The sequence below is a fragment of the Engystomops pustulosus genome, chromosome 4 (assembly GCF_040894005.1).
Source record: "Engystomops pustulosus chromosome 4, aEngPut4.maternal, whole genome shotgun sequence".
NCBI classification, from domain to species: domain Eukaryota; kingdom Metazoa; phylum Chordata; class Amphibia; order Anura; family Leptodactylidae; genus Engystomops; species Engystomops pustulosus.
The window spans coordinates 176930222-176949406 of NC_092414.1; the positions used below are offsets into that span (position 1 = coordinate 176930222).

The following is a 19185-nucleotide window of genomic DNA, read 5'->3' on the forward strand; positions in this document are numbered from 1 at the left end:
ATGTCCACCAGGTGTCGCTGCTGCGCTGTAGTCCGTCGGAGTTCACCATCTGTTGCTGGGTGCAGGTAAGTGCGTGTAAAGCGACACATTTTTTAAAAAAATTCCGCTGTATTTCCGAAAACGTCGGGGTTTCCGACGGCCACGCCCCCCCAAAATCCATCTCGTGCATGCCGGTGCCAATGGGCCACAATCCGATCGCGTGTGCCAAAATCCCGGGGGCAATTTGGCGCAAATCGGAAAAACTCGGGAAACTCAACGAAAAAAAGCGTTTCGGGTCCTTAGTATATGACTCCCAGTGGGGCACATTTACTGAGAACAGTGCAGTCTGTACTATGTGCAGTTTGCCTGTGTAGTGTGCAGGGGGCGCCAGATTCAGGATTTCTGGCGCCTTTTGCACTTCTCTGACAGAGTGCACCATTGTTTATTTGGTGCGACAAGGGCAATGCGACACACTTCTGTCTGACTTTGCATGATAAATCTGGAGCACCGGAGCGCCCCCTTCAGTGCAGAAATTTGTGTCGTATGATGAAGAGTACAAAAGGGTTGTGTGCGACACAAATGTGTCTCAGACACTTCTTACATACCTGTGCAAACAGTTTGCACTAGAAATAATATGCAAAGTCTCACTAAATGTGCCCCATTATTTTTTGCATATGAAGTGGTTGGGAGTTACTGCATGTCCAATAGCCATCCTGTGGCAATGAACGCTGAATCCATGTGGTTGTTTACCTCAGTAGTGCATATCTCAACTCAGAGTGATGGGGTGGTCATATCCAAGGACAGCTAATTTCACGTTACTCATTTCTAAGGGACAACATGACTAAGTTTATATCAAATTATCTTCACGCAGGTGACTTTTGAAGAAATGTATGTATATGGCAGCTGAATTAAATGAAAATGCCTGGATGAGAATACTCCTTGGCATTTTACTTTGTGTCTAGGCCTTGTAGCTCCCAAACTTTCATCTGTTTTGCAGTCCTTTCTCATAGCCTTCTGCCTATGCCATGTCCTTCCCTGGTCCCATAGTGTGCCATAGTGTTCCCATAAGAAGCTTCACTTTGCCATTTGCTACAGATCCTAGAACACTACTATACTACTACTATGTACTATACTAGTTATATACTATACTATGTTAGTTTCAATAAATCATCTATGTCTTCTGTGTGTGCGGCAGCACCAAATGTACCACTAAAAAGGTGTTATATTACTATGGATTGTTTAGTCGATTACTGATGTAGCGCTAGGGCAGCTGAATGTGTGGTGAAGAGTTATTTGGGCGCCGAATGAGTGAACAGTAAGTTACTTTTCTCCTTTGCAGCAAAATTTAAGGACAAAGCTGAAATCATGAACAACATGGCCAAGGCCAAGGTAGAAACTGAGGGGAAAAAAGGCCTGAAAACGAAAGGTGAGAAAAGTAGGCTGCGAGTCTGTTCATCTTCCTGACACTGGACTGATCAGGGCCTTGGGGGGGTGTATACCCTCACCCATATTCTACAAGCGGTTCAGTATGGCATGCTTATAGAGATATCCCAAATCTTTAAAGCAGCAGTATTAGAGGCACTAATCTCCAATCCTAGTGTTGGATCTCTATATAGTGGCCTAGTCTAGTTGTTGATTGGTTTTGCCCATCGGTATGCATCTGTTGTGTAATAAAACCTTTATCTATACCCCCTTCCCGGATCCCTTGCCACTCCATTCCCAATGAGCCTGGTTCCCACCCAATCTTGGTCCAGATGTGAAAACACAAAGACGACCCACTAAAGTTGGCCATGGACTGTTGTCGGTCAACACTAGGGTCAATGATTGGCTCCAGTGTGGACCTGTCCCTATGTTAGCTCTACTTCACTGGGTCATGAGGTGCAGGGTGAGGGGTACTGGCTAGTACTGGGAACAGAGCAGTGAGGGATCTAGGAGGTGAGTATGGCTTTTATTTATTATTACACAATCATACCATAATTTTAAAATTTATGGACAACCCTTTCGGAAAAGGTTGAGAATTGAAATCCTATGTAAAGTGTTCTGTGTGTATAATCCTACTTCTCTGTAATGTGCTTGGGGGTTCTCTTCCAGGAACCATCTGAGGTTGGCCTGGTTTGTTTAGCTTGGGTTTTATTACAGGATAAAGAGGATTTACTAAAACCAGTGAATACCGTGGCTTTATTACTTAGTATAAGTGGCCACAGTGAAGATAATGAGCTCTTGTATGTCAAGATCTTGGGAGATAGGACTCTAGGCTACACACTATCAACTACAACCTAATATTTCAGTGATATCATGAAGGTTTCCTGTCTAGCTCCTAATGAATGTCTATGCTGTATTATTCTTCATTCCAGTTCATTGATGTGCATTACTGGATGAACTTAAAGAAAATGGCTCCTTAAAAGTCATTTCTTTGTGTCCTCCATCCCTTATTTTCCCTGCTTGGCTTGCATCATACAAACCACTTGTAGTAGGGGCAATGCCTGTGGTTCATGTGAGGAAGATGATACGGAATAGTCAGGTATAATACGTATGGATAGATGATAGATGTATGATTCTCTAGGGTATAATTATATTAGTATTAGGTTTTGTAGATAACATGGTGGTACAGCAGTGATGTAGCCGATTCACAATTTCTACTTCTTGGCAGATGAGAAGGATGAAGGAGGTGATGTCCCCCATACAGTTAATGTACAGGTAACTCCCCCCACTGGGTCTGAGCCCTCCAAGGATGGAGAGGATGAAGGAGACAAGGATGACACTCAGGTAAATGTATACTTGTTTACCCTCCACATCTTGTATACACACATAGGGGGAGATTTATCAGAAGTGTCTGAGGTAAAACCGTTCTAGTTGTCCATAGAAACCAATCAGAGCTCAGATTTCATTTTATAAACAGCTGTGGGAAAATTAAAGCTGAGCCCTGATTGGTTACCATGGCAAACTAGAACAGTTATGCTCTCAGACACGTCTGATAAATCTCCCCCATAGGATTGACTTTATACTAGCTCCTCTGGAGGTGAGCTGAGTTACCTTGTTTAGCCTTAGCCACTTCTACAGAAGAAATAGGGAGATGAAGCTCCCCATCTATTGTCAATGAATCCTACCGAATTCAGAAGATTGTGCCTCTCCTATCCAATTACTGTATGTACAATGAAAACCTTCTGACAAATAGGGATTCACCATAGACCCAAGAAGGTTTCGGGATCCAGACCGCTGGCCTCATATCTAAAATGTCAATTACTTTTACAGTTCTTTTTTGTGGACTGGGCCCCCAAACTGGAGTGCAAATTAAAGGTGAGAGGCAAGACGATAAATAGGGGTGACATTCTTCTCTATTCTAAAAAGTGGGCAGCATTTCTCATTTCACATCCACTGGCAGGTCTCCAGCAGGTGCACTGTGTACTTAGAGAAGAGTAATGTCCCCCCCCCCCTCCCCACCAAAAAAAAAAAAACTCTGGTTAGTTTTAGTTGACAATTGCTACCTACTATTTACTGATTTGTGCATGAGTAGTATATACTGTGCTATATGCTACACTACATGACATGTTGTCTATGGAGTTGAACACAAAGCTGATGGCAGTGCATTCAATTGTTATGAATCTGCATGAGAATTTATAGAGAATCTCTGTGTTGAGAACTTCTGAACACAAGATATTGTGAATTTGATTGTGGCAATCACTTTCTGAGACAATTCAGGTCTTCCCTGATATGCTACACAATCACTTTCCCAACACTTGCCCTTGCCAAATATGACGGCTTTCAAGATGGTCGCCATGCTCTGGGCGCAATCTAAAAGATAGGTCCCTCGCCCATCACTTTTGTCATTTTCTCTTTAATTTCCGAAAGAGAATCGCATCGAATGAACACCACCCATTCCTGACATTACTCCAGCAACAAAGCAACATCAACCGATATCACCAGTTATGTTATTGTAATCAATTTCTCCAAACCAGGAGATCAATAAAGTTATAATGTATCGTAAAAGAGTGTGCAACATCCCCCACCGGGGCATAGCCTTTTTTCTGGAGACAGCCGGGGCCCTGAATACCGGAGTGGCTGGCAGTTGCGGCCTAGGCACGCTAGTGTCACGGTGCTTGGTATGGGGACCGGAGGGCTGTCTTACAGCCTGGCAGGTCTCCAGCAGGGTGGTGTTGGCAAGAAATGATGAGGGAGAGACTGTTATAGTAGTTCTCCCTGGGGCAACCCTTTGGTGTCTAGAGTATGAGTCCCTGTGTAGTGGATAGGGTGCCCATGATGGTGACAGACGTAGTAGCAGGGATCAGACGGAGGCAGACATTGTCTAAAAACAACTTACAGTTCTTTATTGGAACCAACAGGAACAGTAGATAACGTGTCCAACGAATCTTAACAATGGTAACAGGCTGGGGATGCACACAGGGAGAGAACCACAGGGATTGATCACCAGCCTGAATGCAGGGGCAGGCTGGGAGGTAGCTGTGTCCTAGTAGGATGCTTCAGCTTGTCCTGGGTTATTTCAGATATCACCCTTGAAGGTAGGATGATACCCCTTTACTCTCACTAACTCCTCAGAGCTGCTCAGGCAATCAGCTGGCTCTCCTCTGTCTGACTAGACTGGTCTGATCTGGTTTACTGGCTGCACTGTAATGGTCTCCCTCAGAGACCAACTGAACTAGTCTCACTAGTCTAACTGTACTAGTCTGTCTGACTAACTAGTCTCACTTAGAGACTGACTAGATTCACTCTGATCTCTAGTCTTACTGTTCTTGTCAGACTAACCTGACTGGATTAACTCAAGTCTTCTTCTGACTGACTCCTGTCAGACTCACTTCACTAGCTGAACTGACCGTTGGCACTTCCAACCGTCACTTCTCCTCAGCTCCTGGTCATGTGGTGGTTGATCCTCCAATTACATCACAGCTTACATACAACAGGTATGATTGGCTGATGGAATGACAATTCCAAATTAAACAATTAACTCTTGCCTTACCAGGCAGGATCTACCGCTGCAGTGTTCCCTGTGTTGTGTAGTGACCTGCTGTGGGGTTGATCAGACTCCACACAGGTTGCAAGCTACATATTGGAATTGGATATGAAGAAGTCTTTATTGGTGCGTCATCAAGGCATAAAAAAGCAACGTTTCGATTCTAATGCGAATATTTTTCAAGCATGCTTGAAAAAGATTCGCATTAGAATCGAAGCGTTGCTTTTTTATGCCTTGATGATGCACCTATAAAGACTTCTTCATATCCAATTCCTCGGTGCTGTGGCTTCCTCCTCCCAATGTGCTGCTTTTGAAGTTCTGAACGCCTGGACTTCTGACTAAGGGCACCAAACCCCTGGAGGGATTAGTGTGGATTGCTGTCCTCTTTCTTGATTTTCTAAGCTACATATTGGGACATATTTCCAACAATCCCTCTGCCTTGTATCGGCAGGGGTGTTGCATACCCTCGGGGCAGTTGAAAGAGCCGCCCTCGGCTCGACTATGGACTGGCTAGGTTACAGAGGACCAACCACTGGCCAGCAGCGGGGAACCTCTGGGGTGTCCGTGTAAGCAATATCCGGTAGAGGTAAATACAAAGAGGCACTTCGGTGAAGTGCAGGCTAATTGATCTGTAGGGACAAGCCGCCCATGGCCCTGGAGACAGGCATCTGGGTTGGTGTCGGACTAAGACAAGGACATGTGTATTCTAAGTACGACAGTTGGTTGCTGACACCATTAAACCAAACTGTACAGTATGAAAGGCGTGGTGTCATGTCTGTAATCCACTCCTTGCACCAAGGCCTCTATATTTGTTTATGAACACTTCTTCCCTGGCGACATATATAGTATATATGCATTACATTGGCATATGTGATACAATAAGACATTGTACAATTTACCTGCCGACTGACATTCTTACCCTTGTAAGATTGGCATCCAGGTGCTACAGCGTTAGCACCCTCGGTCCCCTAAGGACCCGCAGTTTACGGACTACCCTCACTTACAAAGCTTCGGTTTGAGGCATAAGATTGGGGTCAGGGTTTACATAGAGATGGTCCGACACAGCCACACTACAATCTGAAAAGCCTATGAAAAGGTTACTGCATACTACTGACAAACATTGGCAGTTGTGCAAACATTAAATAACTCACATTGGCTTTAGCAGCCCAATGGGTACATAGCTTGAACATTACAAACGTTACAGGAACAGGCTACTCAGAGTAGCAGGATAAAATGTCTCTTTTCCTATAAAAGGGGAAAGGCTTGGAAAAATGCAAGCAAAATGTTCATACCTGAAAAGGAAGGCATTAAGTGCCATACAATAGAATGAATAGCAACTTTTCCTTGTATTAACCGGCTAAAAGTCTCTCAGAAGGTTTTTGAAGAAAAGTCCATCTTCTGGGCACAGCACTTGATGTGGGGAAAAGTGCAGTAAACAAAGTGTCTCCTCTGGATGTAAAGGGACAGAATCCTTTGGTAGTTGTTTCTGCTTCAGCAGAGGTGGATGCTAATATAGCATATAATACAAGTAAGCAGTCCAAGGAGAGTCTCTGGCTCTATGGGTTAGATGGGTGTTCAGCCCAACTGGGAATCAATATACAATATTTACAAAGTACCTGGTAAGGCTTTCAGCCCATCAGGGGTTAATCGGATTCATCGCTGGTTTCAGCAAGGGCAGGATCCGAGACCAGTGTAGGATCCTGTGCTTCATCAGCAGAAGTAGAAGCCGGCTGGGGACACCCGGTGGCAGTTGTAGGTCCTGCAGGCTCGGCAGCATCCCCCTGACATCCCCCGCCCGGGGTGTCGGCTGTTCCAGCCGGAGGCTCATCAGAGCCGGGGACCATGGAGGGGTCCAGGAATAAATAAATTGGAACCTGCGGCAATGCCGCGGCTCCTTCCAGCTCCAATTCTTCTGGGGCCTGGTCATCACCCCACTGGTAAACGGCAGGTGAAGGTGATGCTCTCATTTGAGCCTCCGGATAAGGCTCATCAGCCGGACTATCTTCCACCATGGAGGATCCGCGGGATCCGGCAGCGCTCCCTGCGGGAGAGACGGTGGGGGTGGCTCCCTGAATCATGCCCAGCCCGTGGATGGCAATGGGGCCCGTACTCACGATGACCGTGGACGGGGCATTCACATGGGTCACCACCTGGGGACTCACCGCCGAGGAGGAAGACGAGTTTGAAGACTCCGGCCATTCGTCGTCCTCATAGAGGTCCTCACAGGACTGGTAGCGGTCCTCATCGGGGTCCGGGATCCGTATCACACCAGCCGCCCATGGTCCGCGGGGTCCTTCTTGGAGGGAAAATTCGATGTACTCCCCTGGCTTCAGGTTATGGAGTCGCTCCAGCAAATCAGGCCTCTTGACGGACCGGCGGGGAATAAAGACCTCCTGTCCAGTGCAGTCCTGGGTGGCGAAGCCATAACCCCGCTGGCGATCAAAGTAGCGGACCATCCCGGTGGTTCGGTTCTTCTTTACCCAAGCGCCATCCTTGGATCGGCCTGCCATAAATTGCTGGGCCTCTTTTTCTCGGCGTCGTTGTTCCGAGGCAGCGTCGCGGAGATGCCAGCGGAGGGCCTCACCTCGGCCTCGAGGTTGCGGGGGTGCCGGTGCTGCAGGCGGTCTACCTGGAGCAGGCTCTGGCCTCGCATAGGGTCGGGCAGGTGCCAAAACTGGAGCGGGAGAAGCCGGAAGATCAGGAACCACAGCAGCAGGAGTGGAAGGTTGATCGACAACAGTAGTAGGCCTCGGTGCAGGCTCGGCAGCAGTAGTAGGCCCAGGTGCCGACTCGCAGGAGTCGGAGCCTCCCCACGTGGGGCCTCCACATGGGTCCGCGGTACCAGCATGGTAGCCGGGAGAGGCAGCAGGAACCGCCCGGGTGGTGCTTGCCGCTCCGTCACCGTCTCATGGTGGAGGCCCCGGTCATTCCACGATGCAGCCGATGTCCAGCGAAGGGCCTCCAGACCGGCTTTGCAGAGACCACAATAACGGTCTCGAGGGCTTCCAAGAACTCCGGTTGTTCCACGGAGGGGAATGGCCGAGGACCCCACATGGTGTTGAACTCGCTGCACCAAGTTCTGGCACTCCGATGAAGCGGGGCAGGAAGCTTGCTTTGTGCCAGGGGGTGGAGTCTAAGCCTTCCCTGCCAAGAGCTGTGGCGGGCTCTATTTTCCCCTGCGCCACAGGAGGCGGGGTTCGCGCCATCCGCGCATGGGTGGAGATTGATGAGTCATGGGGGTTGCCCGCCATGGGGGTTGCCTGGCGGGCTGGAATTATTTGTTGCGCCACAGCCTCGTGAGGTAACGCTTCAACCGCTCCTGCACCAACTGTAGCAGAGCTGACAGAGTCAGTTGGCAGGGATTAACTCTCTGATTGCTGGAGCGCTGCTTGACAGCGCTTGGCAGCAGTAACAAAGTCAATGTGAAATATAGCACAAAGTCACTTGGGCCTATACCCAATGGCAGCAGGGTTAGGTAGTACAGTAGTTTTTCAATAAAGGATAGTTTCTAGTGCCAGAATAAGGCACAGAAGTATAAATCCTGTTCGTGACGCCACTTGCAACATCCCCCATCGGGGACTAGCCTTTTTTTTGGGGGGGGGGGGCCTGGAGACAGCCGGGGCCCGGTTACCGGAGTGGCTGGCAGTTGCGGCCTAGGCACGCTAGTGTCACGGTGCTTGGTATGGGGACCGGAGGGCTGTCTTACAGCCTGGCAGGTCTCCAGCAGGTGGTGTTGGCAAGAAATGATGAGGGATAGGCTGCTATAGTAGTTCTCCCTGGGGCAACCCTTTGGGATCTGGAGTATGTATCCCTGTGTAGTGGATAGGGTGCCAGTGATGGTGACAGCCGTAGTAGCAGGGATCAAACGGAGGCAGACGTTGTCTAAAAACAACTTACAGTTCTTTATTGGAACCAACAGGAACAGTGGATAACGTGTCCAACGAATCTTAATAATGGTAGCAGGCTGGGGATGCACACAGGGAGAGAACCACAGGGATTGATCACCAGCCTGGATGCAGGAGCAGGCTGGGAGGTAGCTGTGTCCTAGTAGGATGCTTCAGCTTGTCCTGGGTTACTTCATATTTCACCCTTGAAGGTAGGATGATATCCCTTTGCTCTCACTAACTCCTCAGAGCTGCTCAGGCAATCAGCTGGCTCTCCTCTGTCTGACTAGAATGGTCTGATCTGGTTTACTGGCTGCACTGTACTGGTCTCCCTCAGAGACCAACTGAACTAGTCTCACTAGTCTAACTGTACTAGTCTGTCTGACTAACTAGTCTCACTTAGAGACTGACTAGATTCACTCTGATCTCTAGTCTTACTGTTCTTGTCAGACTAACCTGACTGGATTAACTCCAGTCTTCTTCTGACTGACTCCTGTCAGACTCACTTCACTAGCTGAACTGACCGTTGGCACTTCCAACCGTCACTTCTCCTCAGCTCCTGGTCATGTGGTGGTTGATCCTCCAATTACATCCCAGCTTACAATACAATATGATAACAGGTGTGATTGGCTGATGGAATGACATCACATTAAACAATTAACTGCTGTGGGGTTGATCAGACTCCACACAGGTTGTAAGCTACATATTGGGACGTATTTCCAACAACCCCTCTGCCTTGTATAAGGCAGGGGTGTTGCAAGTGGCTGGTGGCTTTTAAGGGAAATCCATAATTTGATTTTATGCATTATGAACCAAACATACCTTGAGAATGCTGTAGCTACACTGATGCAGAAACATATCTTGTTTAATCCCTGAACTGAGTGTTTTTGCTCAAAAAACAATTATTCAGGACCTTGGGAAAGCTGGGTTCCCTCGCTGCTGTTAGTGATGTGTCTTGTGCGAATGAGCTCACTTAACCCCACCCCTAACCGGCTCACCACGCCCCCTTCAACCCCATACAATCGGGTTAAAAGTGGAGTGGCGTGGGGTGATTGACTGACTGACTGATTGATGCGGCTCTCTATTGTATATTTCATAGGGAGCCGTTCAGGAGCCCAAAAAGCCGGCTCTTCTTAGTGAGCAGAGCCAAATGAGCCAGCTTACTAAGAAGAGCCATATTTACCATCACTCATCACCCATCAGGGACAACACAGTGATGACATATACTCGGCTTATGCAGGGCTTAACCCCACCCCTAACCGGCTCACCACGCCCCCTTCAACCCCATACAATCGGGTTAAAAGTGGAGTGGCGTGGGGTGATTGAATCCCTGAACTGAGTGGTTTTGCTGAAAAACTATTTTAAAATTATGATAATGAGGCTCTGTCGCTCCTGTGGCTTCCTCAGTGCTTCTCCTCTTACCCTAATTACGCACTGCTTCAGCCTTGTCCTGCCCTGCATAAGCCGAGTATATGTCATCACTGTGTTGTCCCTGATGGGTGATGAGTGATGGTAAATATGGCTCTTCTTAGTAAGCTGGCTCATTTGGCTCTGCTCACTAAGAAGAGCCGGCTTTTTGGGCTCCTGAACGGCTCCCTATGAAATATACAATAGGGAGCCGCATCAATCAGTTAGTCAGTCAATCACCCCACGCCACTCCACTTTTAACCCGATTGTATGGTGGTTGAAGGGGGCGTGGTGAGCCGGTTAGGGGTGGGGTTAAGTGAGCTCATTCGCAAAAGACACATCACTAACAGCAGCCAGGGAACCCAGCTTTCCCAAGGTCCTGAATAATTGTTTTTTTAGCAAAACCACTCAGTTCAGGGATTAAACAAGATATGTTTCTGCATCAGTGTAGCTACAGTATTCTCAAGGTGTGCTTGGTTACCAATGCATGAAACAAATTGTAGATTTCCTTCATGTTTGCACCAGAAGAATGACATTTACAGAGATCAAAATAAGGTACTGATGGTTATGTCCCCACGATATATGAGGGATAAAAATAGAAAGGATATTTCTGTGGCAGGTCGTTGGAACATAATGTACAATAATGTCATGAACTAGGAATCCAGCAGAAGTACATACAGTCCCAGGGTTACCTACGTGATAGGTTCTCTAGGTTTGTTCTTAAGTAGAATTTATATGTAAGCCTGATGACGTATATTTTGTGTAACTCCAGACAAAAAAAATCTTTGTCCCTGTGGAAATTGAATTTTAAAATTTTGGGTTATCGTTGGTACAGGGATGAGCAAGTTTCTTTTCAGACACCTTTGATAGTCCTTACGTCTGATAGTTGCAGCCTGGAGCTAAAGTACATTACATTGCCAGCATCGAGAGAGGTCACAGTGGCCAGAGAGGTCCGTCTGTAACTAAGGGTCATCTGTATGTCGAGTGTCCTTAAGTTGGGGTTATAGTCACAGGCAGTCACCTTGACTATGTTTTCTTAACCTTGCTGATCATGTGCTGTTACTTTGACTCTACAGAAGGGAGCAGCGGAAGCCGGAGATGGAGGAGGCGGATCTGATAGCAGCGGAGATGATAGTGATGATGAGGATGATAGTGACGATGATGACAGTGATGACGATGATGATGAGGAAGAAGAAGAGGAGCCAGATGAACCTCTGTCTTTGGAGTGGCCTGACACTAAGAGAAAACAAATTACATACCTATTCCTTCTTCCCATTGTGTTCCCTCTGTGGCTGACTGTGCCTGATGTTAGGAGTCCAGTAAGTGGCAGGAAAAAATTAAAGGGGATGTCTGAGATCAGACGCTCAGACACAGGGCCACCCTTATACATAGGGTGACTGGAATTGACGGTCAGAGATTTTTCAAGCTAAGAATATTGATGACTGATGGTTATAGTAAATGATCACATTGGTGGGAGTCCTACACCCGGCAACCCCACAGATCAGCTGTTTTCCGCATCTGATAAAAAGAAGATGGAAATGAAGCATTGAATTGAAGCTGATCTGCAGTAACCTGGTCTGACCTCTACACTTAGAATGGCGCTGTCTGCTTTGTGTTCCATTATCAGCTGACCTGTGGGGGTGGGGTTATTGATCTTCCACTGATCTGTCATTGATAACCTATTGTAAAGATCAGGGGGCTAAAAAAAAATAATAATCGGCATTTCTTTTCTCTCTTACAGAAATCAAGGAAGTATTTTGTCCTGACGTTCCTGGGCTCAATAATGTGGATTGCTATATTCTCGTACCTCATGGTATGGTGGGCACATCAGGTGAGGCGGAGGATATGCCATGTAGCGATGAACATTATTGTTTTGTTGAGTGAAATTCGCCATTACAAGGAATATCTAGAGCTTTTTAATGGTTTGTTCTGTTGCCAAAAGCCGTTCACAATGTCCATAATGTGGTTCTGGTCATAATTGCAGTCATGTTTTCAATTAAAGACACTGATATATTGTTCACTGGGGGGAAACTACAGGGGTAGCAGCTATAGCAGCTGCTATGGGATCGCAGTATCAGGGGGCACTGCCACATGACCTGCCATAGTAAATAATGGAGGATGTGCACATATTGGGGCAGATTTACTTACCCGTCCCGTTGACGCCGCCGATCCGGAATGTCCGACAAGGATTCGGAGCTGCTGCGATTCACTACGATCGTGGGTCCAATTTCCTGCATGTGTCGCTTCCCCCGCTGAGGTCCCCTGGAGTTCACCTTCTTCTTCCCGGTGCATGTGAGTGCTGATCTTGTGACACAGTTTTGAAAGTTAAATTCCGCGGTTTGTCCAAATCAGTCGGATTGTCCGACGGCCACGCCACTGATTTGTGTCGCATGCAAGCCAGCGCCACAATTGAATGGCGTGCGCCAAAAACCGTGGCAATTCAGGGCAAATCGGAAAAATTCGGGAAACACGACAGAAATGCGCCCGATGGGTCCTAGTAAATGAGCCCCATTATGTCCACATCTTCTGTAGTACACACTTAAGCCAGAAGCACAGATAAGAAATGTGGGGGGAAGCGAGAGCAGAAGGACAGGACTGGAAATATCATACCTCTACTGCCAGCAGTCTACTTCCCCCATGGGGCCATCAACTACTGGGCCCCAGGATAAGAAGAGTATATGTGTTTATGAGTGTATAAATGTATGTATGTCTGTATGTGAAATGTCTATGTGTGTATATGCTAATTGTTTATGTATATGATGTATGTGTTTGTATATATGCTGTATGTTCATATATGGTCCTTTATGTATGTGTGGAACAAAACGATCTGAAGCAGCACTCCGGTAGTAGTGAAAAATAAAGTGATTTATTCCACCATCAATGCATTGATGGTGGAATAAATCACTTTATTTTTCACTACTACCGGAGTGCTGCTTTAGATCGTTTTGTTCTACTGGATGTAGTGGGTCACGTCAGACCCGCTTTGAAGACCTGCACCCGACCTCTGCATGGTGCCGTTCCAACCCCATTTCCTTTGTTTATCTATGTGTGTATATGCTGTATGTGTGTCTATGCTGTATGTGTGTATATTTGATGTGTATTCTCGATGTGTGTGTAAATAGTGCAAGGTGTATATAAACTGTAACTGTATGTATGTGTTTTTATGCTATATCAGTGGTGTGGTGTGTTAAAGGGAACCTGTCATCAGGAGTTCTTTCTGGCTCCCCTCATTTATCAGAAAAAGCTAGTTTTATTATAAAGACACTTTGGCAATGTGCACAGTATTCTCTATGGGGAAACAGAGCAGCCAGAAAAAAGGGATCCTGATGACAGATTTCCTTTAATACTGTATATAAATGTACATATGGTGGGTATATATTGTATGTGTAATGTACTATATGTGTGTGTGTATTTCATATGTATATACTGTATGTGTATATAATATATCTATACAATGTATGTGTGTATGATATGTGTATATACTGTATGTATAAGTGTATAAATGTATGTATGAGTGCAGAAATGTATGTGTCTGTATATGAGTGAAATCTTTTGTGTGAGTGTACGGATTCAGAAGTTTGGCATGGGGTCCAGGCTTTCCTAGTAACGCCTCTGATTGTTCGCCTGTTAATAGCTCCACAGTTTTGCAGGTTTACCCAAACCCTGAGACTAGATACAATGGGGCAGATTTACTTACCCGGTCCAGTCGCGATCCATCGGCAGGTTCTCCCACGCTGATACCACGGTTTTTCCGAATCCGACGGGTTTTCCGCCGGCCACGCCCCCTGATTTCCGTGGCATGCATGCTGGCGCCGAAGGGGCCACAATCCGATCGTGTGCGGCAAAAACCCGGGGCAATTCGGCGCAAATCGGAAACATTCGGGAAACCCGACGAAAAAAGGCGATTCGGGCCCTTAGTAAATGGCCCCCATTATATGAGCAATGTTTTATATAGATTTCTGGTGGCACAGACAACTATGTCTTCACCCTGAGCCAGATAGACCCAAAATACAGAGGCCATAGTCACACACTACATCAGAAGGAAATTACCATCCTCTCATATTACACACATGTAAGCTACCAGCAGACAATCGCTGCTTTTCTATGTCCGCAATCTGCAGCGGTAATGGCCGTATTTGTGGGCCGTGTGTAATCTGTATTTTACCTGTGCCACGGCTGTATGTGCGCAAACTTGGTCCTTGTGTAATCTGCGCGTGATCTGTGTTTTTAAGGAAGCCAGTGATTGAGTTCCATAGGCCCATTAAAGTCATGTGATCTTTGCCCAACAACCAGCCACAAAAACTGCCAGAAAACCTAGTACGGCCGTGTGCTATACTATTTTTATATATTATATTACTATATTATATTTTTTTTGCAGCCCCATTGACTTCTATAGGACTGTCTGAGCCAACACGGACTAGTGACGGACCTGCTCTGAGTGGTTCCTCATAGGAACTTGGCTCAGACAAGGGCTGGGGAATCCTCAGATGTGGCACAGATATTCAGCCAAGTAAAACAGACATTAACGTTTGTTTTCACGGCTGATTATCATCTGTCTGGCAGAATATTTTCTTCATGGATCCTCATGAGTGATCCTTGAAAAACGGTTCTGAATGGGACACGCTCTACTCTCTAAAGGATCTGTTAGGCCAAATTCACACGATAGTAGGGCGATGTATGTACAACCATACAAGCTTGCGGCTGTACATAAGCCCCCCATAGACTGGAAATGGTCGTACCGTTCCGTACATAGGACATGTCCGAACTTTCCCCGTGTTATGGGCCGTGCGCCGTGGAACACTATGGAGAGGGGAGGGTTCACCCCTCCTCCTCTCCATGGCGCCGGACATATGCCCGCCCGGCCATAGCAGTACGGACATGCGCTCTTACATGGTCCGTTAAAATAACGGGCATGGGCAATGATCCATTATTGCATTTAGTGGAGCTGGGTGATTACTGATTGAAAAAAACCTTTAGCACTTGTCTATCTTTCACTGCCGTGGGCGAGAGCCCCTAATCTGCTGGATTATTTTTATACTATGGAAAGTTAGTACCAACATGTGAGTAAAATATACACCATGCGTTGTTTCTGCCAGGTGGGGGAAACCATTGGCATTTCAGAGGAGATAATGGGCCTTACCATCCTGGCTGCTGGCACCTCCATACCAGATCTCATCACCAGTGTGATAGTGGCACGGAAGGGACTGGGAGACATGGCCGTCTCTAGCTCCGTAGGAAGCAACATCTTTGACATCACTGTGGGGTGAGTATCTAGAATTACTGAGCTGATATCTTGTGTCTCACTGTCTCTATTAACCCCTTAACGACTTAGCACTTTTTTTATTTTTTTTGTTTTCGTTTTTTGCTCCCCACCTTCACAAATCCATACATTTTGTAATTTTCCCATGTACAGAGCTTTGTGAGGGGTTGTGACAGTATTGAATATCCCATGCCGTGTGACTTGTCTGTGTTACTCACTCCTCAGAGCTTGGCCCCCACCTGTGTGCTCCTGTACAGTTCCTCCTCCTGCTCCTTCTCAGAGGTCACAGCCTGGTGACATGACATCAGTGTGGGAGGGACAAGCAGTACAGGAGCACAAACATGGAGGCAGCCTGCAGCTCAGACAGGTCACATGTTGTTTTTTGAAATGCATCCAAACCAAAGCCCAACCCCTGTGACTACCCCAGGATTTTGGCAGGGTGCAAGAATAAGTAATAACACACAATTATATTGTAATGCAAATGCTTAGAAAAGGCAGAAAGGCAGATTTGCACTGCAGGTGTAATGGACGGTCTTTAGTGAAAATTAGGTCCCTAGTGACAGGTTTCCTTTAATATATCTACCTTAGAAAACCCCTTTAATTACTATATATCTAGGTGTCTACATTACCAGGAAAACTGCTTAAATACCTGCATAAAAATCCGTGGGATTTTGGCTTTATGAGATATTCTCCTATAGAGAAATATAATTTTGGTATGAAGTCATCCAGTAGAAGGTGACATGGAAAACACCCTATCCCCCCTTCTCTCTGCATCTGGCCATCCTGGGCATACTAGCAAACGTTTGGCCGCCCAGCTCAGCCGACAGTATAAATCTATGTTTGAAGATAATACACGTCACTCTTGGAGATTAGTTTCTTGGGTGCTCGAGTAGGCTACTAAACCATTGGCAATTTCGAGCGCTTTCCTCCTGAGCGGAAGTATCCGCCGCTGCTCTCCCCAGCGCTCTAGCGGTCACAGCACTGCACATCTACCTGTTTCTCCTCATATACCATGCAATCTGTGCCTGATGAAGGTCTGTGTGTAGACCGAAACGTCGCATGTTGAATTGGATTGCCATGCTAATTTTCATTTATAATAACATTTACTATGCTCAAATGAAACGAACAAGGAGTGACAGTATAAATCTAAGCCAGACCGTGATTCTGCGGTCATGTCACGTATATGCTTTTTTTTTTTTCTTGTTGTTCTGCTTTGTCTATATGCTTGTAGATTGTGGAGATAATTGTCTCCCTTTGCGTTGCAGGTTACCCGTCCCCTGGTTCCTATTCTCAGTGTTCAATGGTTTCAGTCCGGTGGCGGTGAGCAGCAATGGATTATTTTGTGCAATTGTCCTCCTCTTCCTGATGCTTCTCTTCGTCATATTCTCCATTGCATTTTGCAAGTGGAAGATGAACAAGTTTCTAGGATTCACCATGTTCACCCTGTACTTTGTGTTTGTCATCGTCAGCGTCATGCTGGAGGACAGGATTATTATGTGCCCCATATCCATATAAACCAGCACCAACCATAGAGCATCCAGCCAACTGACCGTCACGTATATGGTGCGCACAGTCATAGAGCAAACCTGAGCGGAAATCTATTTTCTTATTCCTATTTTTTATATCTACATATCGCTATTATGTCTAGTAACCAGCACTGTACCAACCTAGATTACCACCTAGAAATCTCTCGCCCATCCTCGTACACGGACTACGCACACACATTTCACTATGTTGCCACCATTAGAGATGTCTGCCAAGCAAGATGTGAACCTTCCATAAGATTGCAGTTTATATTTCTAAACAGATTAAGTGAAACTGAAATAAAACCAATCCGATTCCCAGTGTTGTGTCCGCATTTCCTTCTTACTGATGTCATTCCCAGGGCTCATCCAGTGGTGGCAGGTAAATGCAGCCGTGAGCAGGTGAAATATAAACATGTGGGGAGATTTATTATAGGGCTTTTTTTGGCGTAAAAAAGTTGCACAGAGAGTTTTTGCGACTTTTCATTGCTAAAAAGTTGCACAGGACTATTCTCTCCACTTCACTATTACTAGTGTCACCATAGAACTTCTGCTAGTGCAATGACGTGCAAAGCCAGAATCATGACTTTTGACTATTAGTTGCAAAAAATGGGCATAGTCATTCCAGCCAGGGGCGCAACTTGAGGGGGTGCACAGGGTGCGGTCGCAACCGGGCCCAAGAGGCTTAGGGGGCCCATAAGGTCTCACTTTCCCATATAAGAAGACTATTACTATAAACCATACATTATAGTTTGGGGCCTGGCACAGACTTTGCACTGGGGCCCATCAGCTTCTAGTTACGCCACTGATTCCAGCCCACTGCTGGTGTACGTGCTGAGACTTTTTATGCATTTTGCGCCTTTTGGAAGAAAATTCCAGGCCAAAACACCTTTAATGAATGATGAAGACAGGCGTATAACTGTCCCAAACCTGCCTAATGATAAATAACCCCCCATGGTACCTACGGTGCAGTGTCCACAACATGAATAATCTGTACATTATCACAAGAGAATTGTTCATTATTGTGTAGAGGTGTCTAATTCTCTGCCAATGACATTCCCAGGGCTGTATTTCCCATTAGTCACTCGTAGAACTGCGCCAAGGGCGTCCAGTGGCGAGCGGCGTTCTTAATGTTTAAGAATTTAAAAAAATAGTAATACTTCCCATCTGTATAGCTTTAGGCCCCTTTCGCTTTTTCAGACTTGCATTTTTTTTCATGCACACACACATTTTTTTATGCCTTATATGCGCGTTAAAAAACGCATAGCAAACACCAAAAAAAAGTGTGTGAAAAACTGAGACACTGAACAAACACTGACTGAAAACTGATTGCACTCTGATCAGACTCTGACGTGATCTGCAACGCAAGTGTGGGAGGGGCTTTAGATCTCTCATTAAATTTGCAATACCTGCATTGACCATAAGAAAAATGACCCTTGGGGATATCTTTTCAACAAAACCACTCTTAGATTTTTTTTTAGTCACTTTACATAATTTGGGGTCTCTTTCCAGATTGCCCTAATTTTTCTGGATAGTAAAGTTACATTTTTTTTTCTCATTTTTTATTAAGCAAAGCTTCTCAATAAGGCTTTCTGATACGTTTTTTCTAATTCTTTTTTCGCGTTCTAATGACTTTTTTTTTTTTTTTTTAATTCAATGCAGGTTTTGCAAATTTAATGAGCAATCGAAAGCTGTACAGATGGGAAGTATAACTACATACATGGATCCAGCAATTTATTAACTGTGAAAGCACTTGTGCTATATGTTATATTCTGCCCCTGTAGACGATTCTGTATGGGAAAGACAATTAGACACCTCCATATAAGACTCAGAGAACATTACAGGTCTGTCCCTTCAGGTAAAACATACTAGAGGGCTGGCAGGCAATCCGGATGTGCTCTCTGCGGGAATAGAACGAGGGCGATAGTTGGAGGACAGCTGAAGATAGTAGATAGATAGATACGAGTCAAGATGGATGATGAGGACCGAACACTTCACAATTCTGTGAATAATATGATTAGACTAAAGAAAGTGATATATATATTTCAATTGTGCATTTGTTTTATGTATCATAAATTGTTATTTTTCTTGCTTATAAATTTCTATACATTAGTCACTGGAGCACTCACCCATGAGCCCTGATTTCTCTCTTCTGGTCGCCTGCTC

The 19185-nt window shown here is 45.8% G+C and overlaps 1 protein-coding gene across 4 annotated transcripts in view; it reads left to right on the plus strand.

The window, feature by feature from the left end:
* The window catches only part of SLC24A1 (solute carrier family 24 member 1), a 38523-nt gene extending 21183 nt beyond the window's left edge, over nucleotides 1–17340 (plus strand). The window contains exons 5-11 of one of the 4 annotated variants that reach the window (XM_072148676.1): nucleotides 1319–1405; nucleotides 2630–2745; nucleotides 3232–3276; nucleotides 11313–11555; nucleotides 11978–12067; nucleotides 15333–15499; nucleotides 16762–17340. In XM_072148676.1, coding sequence (XP_072004777.1) covers nucleotides 1319–1405; nucleotides 2630–2745; nucleotides 3232–3276; nucleotides 11313–11555; nucleotides 11978–12067; nucleotides 15333–15499; nucleotides 16762–17011 — 998 coding nt within the window. In that variant the 3' untranslated portion in view covers nucleotides 17012–17340. The remainder of the gene's footprint in view (nucleotides 1–1318; nucleotides 1406–2629; nucleotides 2746–3231; nucleotides 3277–11312; nucleotides 11556–11977; nucleotides 12068–15332; nucleotides 15500–16761) is intronic. The other 3 variants (XM_072148678.1, XM_072148677.1, XM_072148679.1) reach the window with 3 other exon arrangements.
* Nucleotides 17341–19185: the final 1845 nt, after the last annotated feature.